Source organism: Rhinopithecus roxellana, chromosome 6 (assembly GCF_007565055.1).
Source record: "Rhinopithecus roxellana isolate Shanxi Qingling chromosome 6, ASM756505v1, whole genome shotgun sequence".
Lineage (NCBI taxonomy): Eukaryota > Metazoa > Chordata > Mammalia > Primates > Cercopithecidae > Rhinopithecus > Rhinopithecus roxellana.
Window position 1 is genome coordinate 108863194 of NC_044554.1, and position 10462 is coordinate 108873655.

At 55.8% G+C, this 10462-nt stretch overlaps 1 protein-coding gene across 12 annotated transcripts in view; it reads left to right on the forward strand.

Annotated features, from left to right (window-relative positions):
- The window catches only part of AGAP3 (ArfGAP with GTPase domain, ankyrin repeat and PH domain 3), a 59254-nt gene extending 51962 nt beyond the window's left edge, over positions 1 to 7292 (forward strand). For 3 of the 12 annotated variants that reach the window (XM_030933131.1, XM_030933127.1, XM_030933121.1), the window contains 7 exons: positions 1013 to 1183; positions 2845 to 2982; positions 4766 to 4920; positions 5026 to 5116; positions 5275 to 5497; positions 6204 to 6459; positions 6600 to 7291. In XM_030933131.1, coding sequence (XP_030788991.1) covers positions 1013 to 1183; positions 2845 to 2982; positions 4766 to 4920; positions 5026 to 5116; positions 5275 to 5497; positions 6204 to 6459; positions 6600 to 6806 — 1241 coding nt within the window. In that variant the 3' untranslated portion in view covers positions 6807 to 7291. Of the gene's footprint in view, positions 1 to 1012; positions 1184 to 2844; positions 2983 to 4729; positions 4921 to 5025; positions 5117 to 5274; positions 5498 to 6203; positions 6460 to 6599 lie in introns of those variants that run through there. The other 9 variants (XM_030933128.1, XM_030933125.1, XM_030933132.1 and 6 more) reach the window with 6 other exon arrangements.
- Positions 7293 to 10462: the final 3170 nt, after the last annotated feature.

The window sequence follows — 10462 nt, forward strand, 5'->3', positions numbered from 1 at the left end:
CCTCCCCATAGGCTTCCCCTCAGTCCCACTGTCTGCAGGGCTGGTGTGAGGCCTGGTGCCTGCCCTTCCCCTGGCTGGGCCTCTGCCTGCTATCTCCAGCTTTGGCCAGCTCCGAGCCCCTTCTCTGCTTTCTCACTAACGTCCAGCACCTGGCTGGCTTCTCGGCTTCAAGGTTCAAGCACCCCAGGTTTGGCCCCCCTGTTCTTAGACCTCCTAGGGCCATTTCCTTCTGGTCTCAGTCTTGGGTGGACTGAAGAAGGGGAAGGAAGGTTAGGTTCTCAGTGTTCCAACTCAGGCCTTCGAGTGTCACAAGCCTCTGAGGCCCCGTGGCTGTTCCCAGAATCTCTCCAGCAGGGGCTCAGCCAGGGAGTGAGGTGGGAGGATTGTGCCGCTCTCTGTCCTCCTCCACTGCCGGCCGCGCCTGCCCCAGCCTTGGCTTCCCTAGAGCCTTTGATTCCCCCTGGCTCTGCCATTCTTCCCTGATGGGAAACGAAAGATTAATTTTCTCCAGCCCAACAGGATAATTACTAATACTAATTAGACATAATTACTTGAATTTGATACAGTTATTTCTTGTCAGAACGGCGGTAAAGCTGAGGCAAAGCAAATGGCATATGTGGACTAGAATGGAGGGTGCAGGGGCCCAAGCCAGGAGGAGCCCCACAAGGAACGCTGCAGAGATGGGCGTCAGCACCACCCAGCTCCACACGTTAGGAGATCTCTGATGCAGAGACCCCTCCCTACTCCCAGATCACAGTGAGGGGACAGAGCTGTAGACCTTTCTGCTCATGGAGAGAGGAGGGGTTGAAGATCTGGGGACAGGCTGCTTCCTAAGGCACACAGCGCCCCTGCGCGGCCTCTGGCTCTCCCAGAAGCTGGCCCGCCACCTGATGAACCAGTGCCCTGCTGGAATTTCTCCGGCTCTGCCCTGCAGCCCTATTTTTAGGATAGTATATTTGAGCATTCTCCCGGGCCCGGCCTCCCTTCCCAGTCTGACCCTTCCCACCCCCAGGTGCCCCCCACTCGGCCAGCAGCGCATCCCTGCACTCTGAGCGCCCCCTCAGCAGCTCGGCCTGGGCTGGCCCACGCCCTGAGGGGCTGCATCCGCGCTCCTGCTCCGTTTCCAGCGCCGACCAGTGGAGCGAGGCCACCACTTCCCTGCCCCCAGGCATGCAGCACCCTGGTGAGTGGTGGCTCTGCTGCTTCCCACCTTTTCTGGGGCCCCAGTGACAGAGAGGAGGGGAACCGGGCAGCATTCTTTGCTTGGGAGGCTGCAGTGGGACAGGGTCCAGGCCAAGGGGTGGGGCCCAGCTGGGCCCTCCAGGGCTTGTCAGAGAGACCTTGCTTTGGGGCTACTACTGATGTTGTCTTGGAAGCAGAGTAGAGACACTGTCCCTTCTCCAGCCTCCACATGCAGCCCTTTTCCCCAGAGACCCGGTCGCCTGCAGCCCTGCCTAGGGCCAGCGCTAGAGGCCCGCCCTCTGCAGCTCCTCCTCCCCTTCGTCCCCAGGCGGCGCTGGTGGCGGCTCCCGCATCCCCATCAGCCCCCTGCGCAGTCAGCTCATCAGCCTCTCAGCAGGGGGACAGGGAAGCGCTGAGTAGGGAGGTCGGAGGCTGGGCGCTCTAAGCCCTGTGAGCCACGTTCCGAAGGCAGCAGCATCTTACCCGCTACTGTGGAGCGGAGGGGGGTCCCTGTGGAGTTGTTCTGAAAGGTCGTTTTCCACCTGTGCTGCCCCCTCAGATAGGCCTGCACCCATCCTAGGTGGGTTGGTGGCTCCGCCGTCTCTCCCGTCCGCCCCTTCCACCTGCTTCCAGGGCTCTTCCATTTGCCCCTTTGTCTGTTGACTTTCTCTCTCTGCTTTTCTTCTTTTGACCCTACTTCTTACTTTCACCATTGACCACAGACCCCATCAGCAGTTCTAAAGGCTCAGAAGGGCATGGAGCCAGCTCTCCTGTCCCTTGTCCTTTCCATGCCCTTGTCCTGAGTGATGGTGTAATGACAGGAAGACCCAGGGTGCCCCACTGTCACCCCAGCCAAGGGTGCTTTCCCTAATTGGCTTCCCAAAGGCCTTCCTTGAGCCCTCCCAGTAGGAGCCCTGAGGCCCAGCCTCTGAGCTGCCCTGGCCTCAGGAGCGTGGGCTGAGGGAGGAGCTGGGCGGTGCCAGCACAGGGATCTGCCCCACCTCTCGATCCACGCCCAGCCCACCCCTGGGGGGAGCGAGCTTGGAGCGCATAAGAAGGGGAGCCAGGGGCCCTTCCCTTGGGTCACCGGTCCAGTGGCCTGTGCTGGCCTGCATGAGGGCCCTCTGTTGAGTCTGGAAGGAGGAAGGCAGGGAGGGAGGGAGCGTGTCTGCCTCTAATGAAGTTTGACATTTAGTGGTGAGCGCAGGGCGGGGTGTGGGAGACGGAGCTTGATTAGCGCGCTCTAATTGACAGTAATTAGGCAGCTCCCTGATTGTTTCTAATTCTGCTATTAATTGTGAGGAGCGGGGAGTGTGATTGAGGATAAATTTGGTGCGGAGCTGCTGGGGCTTCAGCTCCCCGTGAGTTCCCTGGGCTGCCTTCCACCCCTCCAGGCTGCAGAGGCAGCTTCCTCCCTTTGCCTCCATCCTGTTCTGCCTAAGTTTCCTACTCTCTCTCCACATTTGCCTCCTCCAAGGCTGGGGAGCTTTGGGACTGGGAAGCCCAGGCAGACCTCACCTAGAGAGAGGTGTCCGTTTGGCTCTCCTGAGTGTGGCCCAGCTACAGTTGGCAGGACTGGTCCTCTCCTCCTCCCAGTGCCCTGCGCCCCTCCCCTCCTCTGCCTCCCTTCTTCCCACACTTTTCCAACTCTCCCCTCACCAGCCAGTGGCCCAGCTGAGGTACTCAGTTCCAGCCCCAAGCTGGATCCTCCCCCATCTCCCCACTCCAACCGGAAGAAGCACCGGAGGAAAAAGAGCACCGGGACCCCCCGACCAGACGGCCCCAGCAGTGCTGCTGAAGGTTAGGGGGACCCAGAGGGAAACCGGGCACAGGAGGTGGGCAGTGGGTCTTGGGCATAGTACCCTAAAAGTAACACCTATTTTTTTTTTTTTTTGTATTCATTGGATTAAGCACTTTCTAGTAGTTGCTAACCAAAGTAGTTCTACAACTTCTTTTGGTAATCTAGACCTGGTATCTTAGAAAAGTTCTTCTGCTAACTGAAACCCTTTCTGTTGAAATGTGGGCTTACTTCATTTATTCTTAAAGAAGGTAAACGACAGCAGACTGCTACATCAGTAGCTCCTCTAAGATGTCCAGGCAGGACCTGTGTTTTCTGTCTCTTGTGTCATCCTGAGTTTAATAAGTGCTGGGTATTTACTAGGTGCTTAATACATGTGTACAGATTGGCCGAGTCTCTCCTTAGTTTTCCTTAGGCTGAGGAATTCCAGGTCCTGAAGCTTTCTTCCATAGGACCTTTCTCTTCCTCTATTGATTATACTGCTGCTCCTCAGATTTTCCCCAAAGTATCTTCAAAACCTGCCTCTTCTTGGTGATTGGAGTTTCTTTGCTCCCAAATAAGTTTAACACTTCTATAGACTCATAATTTCTCGCTTCTGCTCTAATTGTCAGGGTAGAGGTATGGGTCAGGGGAGCAGAGACACCTAGCCAGCCTGCGACAGTGATGCTTAGTACTTACAGCATGGGGTCTCCCTTCTGGTCCGGCAGACTGAGCCCCACAAATGATCATGGAGATCTCGTAGTTCAAAGGCTGTGGTCGAAAGCAAGGTGAGGTGCAGTGGTGGTGCCTGGGGAAGGAGGCGCCGGTTCTATTTCTGTGGGAAGGCAGTTCTGCTAACAGTCCCTGAGAGCAAGGGCCCAGCAGAGGAGGAATTCCAGGGGATGTTGGTGTCACTGAGTGAGGTTGCCTGGGGCCAAGATGCAGTGAGGACTTACAAGCAGGGATGGCCTTGGCAGAACTGGGGTTCATCCTGGGGCCTTACCACAGGCACCTGTGCTGCCTTCCCAGCCCCCAGGACACAGTCACACTGCTTGTTAGGAATTGTTCACCCATGGGGCGGTGACCATTGGGAATGAGGTTCCTGCGGCTGTCTTCTGGGGCCTGGGGGAGCAGAGCTTGGAAGAGCTTCACCACATTGCTTGGGATCACAGTCCAGCCCTCAGTGCTTGTCACTACAGATGCCCTCAGGCCCCTCTTTGCTCACATACTCCAGGTCCTAGAGAAAACCTCTCCTCCTCTCCCCCATCCACTTGCCCTTCCTGCCTGTCTATGCCATGGCAGTGGGGGAGGGGCCCAGCTCCCATGAGCCCCACGCTGACGCCGTCAGGAATATTGGGTTTAATGAGCTGCAAAATGAGGCGGCTGCAGCTGACATGTACGGATGGTGCCCACACCCGCCTTCCCCCACCCTCTCCCAGTGTTTGCCTCCTAGCACCCCATCGCATCCTTCTGCAGATACTGAGCTCTTTCTCTGGGAAGCACCCCACTGATTTCACACCCATTCCCGGCAGTGCCAGGGGTGCCAAGATCTTGCACCCCCCCATCTGTTTTCACTTAAGCTCCACAGGTGGTTAGGAAGGCGGATTGGGAGCTCACACTAGTCTTGCAAGTTTACTCTGGCCTCCCCCTGCAAGTTGTCCTGGAGCGTGTGGCCTTGTGGCTGGGGAAGGATCTAGGGGAGGACACGTGCCAGTGGAGCAGGGTAGTGAGTGGCATTGTGGCGATAGCATGCCCTGGGTGTGCACACAGGCCAGGAGCCCTGATGGCATGAACACCCCCCAGCAGAGGCAGAGGAGCCGTTTGAATTTGTGGTGGTGTCCCTCACCGGGCAGACATGGCACTTCGAGGCCTCCACGGCGGAGGAGCGGGAGCTGTGGGTTCAGAGTGTGCAGGCCCAGATCCTTGCCAGCCTGCAAGGCTGCCGCAGTGCCAAGGACAAGGTGGGTACAGAGTGACTGGGCCCCCACAGAACACCTGGCTGGGGTGGGACTGAAAGGGGCCTCATGACTGAGTAACCGCCCCTTGTCTCTCCTGCTGTGCGACAGACTCGACTGGGGAACCAGAACACAGCTCTGGCTGTGCAGGCGGTCCGCACCGTTCGTGGCAACAGCTTTTGCATCGACTGCGATGCACCTAGTGAGTGCAGGGCTGGTGGGGCTGGGAGCTGGGGACAGCCCAGGGAAAGCTTCACAAGCATCAAGAAGCAGGGAAGAGGGCAGGGAAGACTTCCGTAGTTGTCCCAAACTCTGGTGGCCTGCGTGCTGTCGCTGTATCATTCTCCTCTCCTTGCCTAGATCCAGACTGGGCCAGCCTGAACCTCGGTGCCCTGATGTGCATTGAGTGCTCGGGCATCCACCGACACCTGGGGGCTCACCTGTCCCGGGTGCGTTCCCTCGACCTCGATGACTGGCCACCTGAGCTGCTGGCTGTCATGACTGCCATGGGCAATGCCCTCGCCAACAGCGTCTGGGAGGGGGCCTTGGGTGGCTACTCCAAGCCAGGGCCTGACGCCTGCAGGTGAGCAGATGGCACCCTGGAGTTGGCCAGGAATGGGGGAACCGTTGGGGGCTCCCAGCATGGGGAAGATTGGAGTGGCTGTGATGGTATTAGAAGGGTTAAAACTGTCCGTTGCTCTGCTTGGCAGTTGGCCCCTTGGGGGTGCCCCTCCTGCTCTGGTGCCTGTCACTCAGTCGCCTCACAACAACGGGCCCTTTCTGAGCGTTATCAGCAGGTCAGGGGCCAGCAGGAGGCGCATGCGCAGGGCCCCTATCATGGTGTGGTGCAGAGCGCCCACTCCAGAGCTCTGAGATGGGGAGAATGGGTGGGAGATAGGGGAGTGCATGGCCCCCCAGTGCAGGCCCCCACCCGCTTTGTTCCAGCACTGCCAATCCAAGAGAGTTCAGACGGCCAGATAAACTGCAACACGGGCCTGCCTGGAATCTTCCTGCCCTCTCAGCCCCCACATCCCTACCGTCCCCAGGGGTCCTCCCTTCCGTGTCCCTTCCTTTCAGCTTCTCCCACCCCCCTTTCCATTACCCACTGCCCCTCTGTGTGCCTGGTGTTTCCAAGGCTTCTCTCCTCCCTTTCTGCTCCGTCTCATCTTCTCTCACTGTTTCTTCCTTCTTCCCCCTGGTGCTTGCTTCCTTTCCTGCCCACCTTCTTGGCCCCACCCGTTGCTTGGTGTCCTTCCTTGGCTCATGCCCTGATGGGCCTGTGGTTGCAGAGAGGAGAAGGAACGCTGGATACGGGCCAAGTATGAACAGAAGCTCTTCCTGGCCCCACTGCCAAGCTCAGATGTGCCACTGGGACAGCAGCTGCTCCGGGCCGTGGTGGAAGATGACCTGCGGCTGTTGGTGATGCTCCTGGCACATGGCTCCAAAGAGGAGGTGAATGAGACCTATGGGGACGGGGATGGGCGGACAGCTCTACATCTCTCCAGTGCCATGGCCAATGTTGTCTTCACGCAGCTGCTCATCTGGGTGAGTCACGTGTCTCTAGCCTGCCCTGACCACACTCTTCTTAGCCTTGTTCTTTGAAAGCCACCTCTTCTTTCCTCCCCTACAACCAATCTGTCTCCTCCCATGTCATGCCAACTGTGAACATGTGTTTTCTCCTACAGTACGGGGTGGACGTGAGGAGCCGGGACGCCCGGGGCCTGACTCCACTGGCCTATGCTCGCCGGGCCGGCAGCCAGGAGTGTGCAGACATCTTGATCCAGCATGGCTGCCCTGGGGAGGGCTGTGGCTTAGTGCCTACCCCCAACAGAGAGCCTGCCAATGGCACCAACCCCTCTGCTGAGCTTCACCGTAGTCCTAGCCTCCTATAAGGCCCAGGAAGAGGGCAGAGGGGCCAGAAGGACTCCATGGCCTGAAGACCATCCTCCTTGCAGGCACTGCGGGAACAGACACAGAGATGGAGAAGCTGGGACATGCCAAGAGGACGAAGCAGAGGAAATTAGGGAGAGAGTCAAAGGGATCAAGGAGAGTTGGGGATTTGAGCTGCAGCAGAGAGGGATGAGGGATTTAACCCTCTGCCCTAAGGTGCCATTGAAAAGGGACAGGACCCTTCGGAGGTGCCTGTGAGGAGAGGGGAGCAGGACCTCTCCCTCCTCCAGATCCCTGCCTCCTAGTGCCAGCCCCTCACACGCCTTCATCTGAAATAGGAGGATGGCCCAGGTTGGGGGTGCTGGATGAAAGAGACGAGGGGTGATCTGTGAGTCCCATGTAAACTTTGTACATTGGAATATTTATGTTTGTGTACATATTTGATGTGTGTGTGTATGATGAGCCAATAAACCAGATTGTGTGCGTGGTCTTGTTTCCCCCTTTTATGTTGCTGCCGCCCTCCCAAGCGCGCCCCTCAGCTCTGCTCTCTGCTTGTCCCGTTCTTCTCATCGTTTACCATGTTCTGAGATTTTCTTCCCTCTGTCTGGCTGGGTCCCAGGTGGTCATTCCTCAGCCTCCTATGTGCATTGCTTTCTTTCGGCCTTCCCTTGGTAGGGTGTGGTTGAGTTTTCAGCAGCACAGCACAAGGCCCCTGATGAGAAGACACAAAGCTCTTTGCTTCCTACTGGATGCTGCCTCCCCAACCTTCAGGCAGCTTTTTTTTTTTTTTTTTTTTTTTTTTTTTTTTGAGACAGAGTCTCGCTCTGTCACCCAGGCTGAAGTGCAGTGGCACGATCTCGGCTCACTGCAACCTCATTCTCCCGAGTTCAAGTGATTCTCCTGCCTCAGCCTCCCAAGTAGCTGGGATTACAGGTGCCTACCACCACACCCAGCTTATTTTTGTATTTTTAGTAGAGAGGGGTTTTTGCCATGTTAGCCAGGCTGGTCTTGAACTCCTGACCTCGGGTGATCCACCTGCCTTGGCCTCCCAAAGTGCTGGGATTACAGACATGAGCCAGCATGCCCAGCCATCAGGTAGGTTTTCCAGCTGCTCTCTTACATTTGTCATCAATATTCTATGTAGGAAGCTTGTTGCCACACCCTGTACTGGCCAGAATGCACCCAGAGAGAGGGCGTAAGCATTGCCCCTTTCCTACAAGTCTGGGAATGGCCATACAGCAGGATGTACAGGGAGATACTTGAGTCAGTACCCGGGAGAAGAACTGAGGGTGCCGCAGGATAAGTGGTAGCACTTCTCTCCAGATAGCTGTGTTACAACATAGACTGACTTGTGCCTGGGCTTTGCTTGTGAGGAAAGGGGAGGAGGTAGGTGGTTGACACCAGAACAGCTGCCCTAACTCCCACCATCTTGCCAAGCCAAGCTGGGGGCAGAATCCAGAGTTCCTGCTTTTCCTTCTGACTGAATCCCTTAGTCCAGAAGGAAGACCTGGGGGAAGTGCTTCTCCCTGCTGGCTCTGAAAGGATGAGAACTTGTTGAGTTAGAGTCCTGGCCCTCTGAGGAGTCTGTTGCTGTCCCATTCCTGGACCCAAGTTGCTGGTAGCCCTTGTCTTCTCTTTTTTTAAAAAAAATTTCCCACAGACCAGGTGCAGTGGCTCACACCTGTAATCCCAGCACTTTGGGAGGCCGAAGTGGGCAGATCATGAGGTCAAGAGTTTGAGACCAGCCTGGCCAACGTAGTGAAACCCTGTCTCGGCCGGGCGCGGTGGCTCAAACCTGTAATCCCAGCACTTTGGGAGGCCGAGACGGGCGGATTACGAGGTCAGGAGATCGAGACCATCCTGGCTAACACGGTGAAACCCCGTCTCTACTAAAAATACAAAAAACTAGCCGGGCGAGGTGGCGGGCGCCTGTAGTCCCAGCTACTCCAGAGGCTGAGGCAGGAGAATGGTGTAAACCTGGGAGGCGGAGCTTGCAGTGAGCTGAGATCCGGCCACTGCACTCCAGCCTGGGAGACAGAGCCTGACTCCGTCTCAAAAAAAAAAAAAAAAGAAAAGAAAAGAAACCCTGTCTCTACTAAAAATACAAAAATTAGCCAGGCATAATGGTGGGCGCCTGTAATCCCAGCTACTCAGGAGGCTGAGGCAGGAGAATTGCTTGAACCCAGGAGACATAGGTTGCAGTGAGCCGAGATCGCGCCACTGCACTCCAGCCTGGGTGACAGAGCAAGACTCCATCTCAGGGGTAAAAAAAAAATTCCCACAGACCTGACATAGGCCCTTTCTAAAACACCATGAGCATATGTTGGGTGTGGTGGGCCAGTGTGTTGTGCAGGTAAATAGGCAAGTAACACTCTTCAGAGGAAGCCAGGCTTTATTTTCTCAGCCCACAGCCCCTTTTGCAAGGCTGATGCAAAATAGAGGGCAAAATAGAGACAGGGCCGTGGGTTATGTGTAGGAGTAGGCGCCTGGGCTCCAAATACTAGCAATAGTCACCTCCAGATTCCCTATGGAAAACAAGCTGCTTGGGCTGGTTGAATACTGCTTTGAACAGGTTAGGAGGCTTCATAGGTAGAGCCAGAAAACCCCTGCAGGTCGGGGCCTTGGTTTGAGCTGCTTCTCATCTGTGGCCTTCCTGCCCAGGTGCTCTCTTGCCTGCCACCACAGGGGACACATGGCCACAGAAGCTCTGCTCCAGCTCTGCCAGAATGACAATGGCTCCTGTGATCCTCAACCTCTGCCTGGCTTATCTCCTAAAAAGATCTAACCACGGCCAGGTGCGGTGGCTCATGCCTGTAATCCTAGCACTCTGGGAGGCCGAGGTGGGCAGATCACGAAGTCAGGAGATCGAGACCATCCTGGCTAACACGGTGAAATCCCATCTCTACTAAAAATACCAAAAATACAAAAAAAAAAAAAAAAAAAAAAATTAGCCGGGTGTGATGGCGGGTGCCTGTAGTCCTAGCTACTCAGGAGGCTGAGACAGGAGAATGGCGTGAACCTGGGAGGTGGAGCTTACAGTGAGCTGAGATTGTGCCACTGCACTCAAGACTGGGCAGCAGAGTGAGACTCCATCTAAAAAAAAATGGTTCTAACCCCATAGGTTTCCTGTGAAGGCTGGATCTAAGGTATCAGGGAGACTTAGCCTTGATCTAGACCAGGCTGGGAATGGGGCTGGTCTGGACTACATATTTTTAGCCTAATTCTCAAGCCCTGCTGAAATTTAGCCAAAAAATAAAGAAGACCTGCCCTAGCTCTGTGTGTCCTAGCTGGAGAACTGTGGAACCATTGTTAATGACCAGTCACGGCTCCAGGTTGCTTTGTTTGGTTGCCCAAACCAGCTAGGAGAAATGGGCTGCCAAGGAGAGCTGTCTTGGTCTCGCCATAAGAAGTGTCCAGCACGTGTCAGGGTGATGAGACGTTGATGAGTCTTCCATTCCAGGAATCAGGAATAGCCAGAAGCTTTCCCTCTAAGGAAAGTAAGGAGGCCAGGTATTTGACTGTACTTCCATCGCCTTTCTGACATTAATACCTTCATTTCCTGAATTTCTTGGCCTCATTCACAGCCCATTTTTCTTCTCGATGGCTCTGCTCTCTACTGTGTCTTCCCTCCCAAATCAATACAGGTCATATTTCTTCC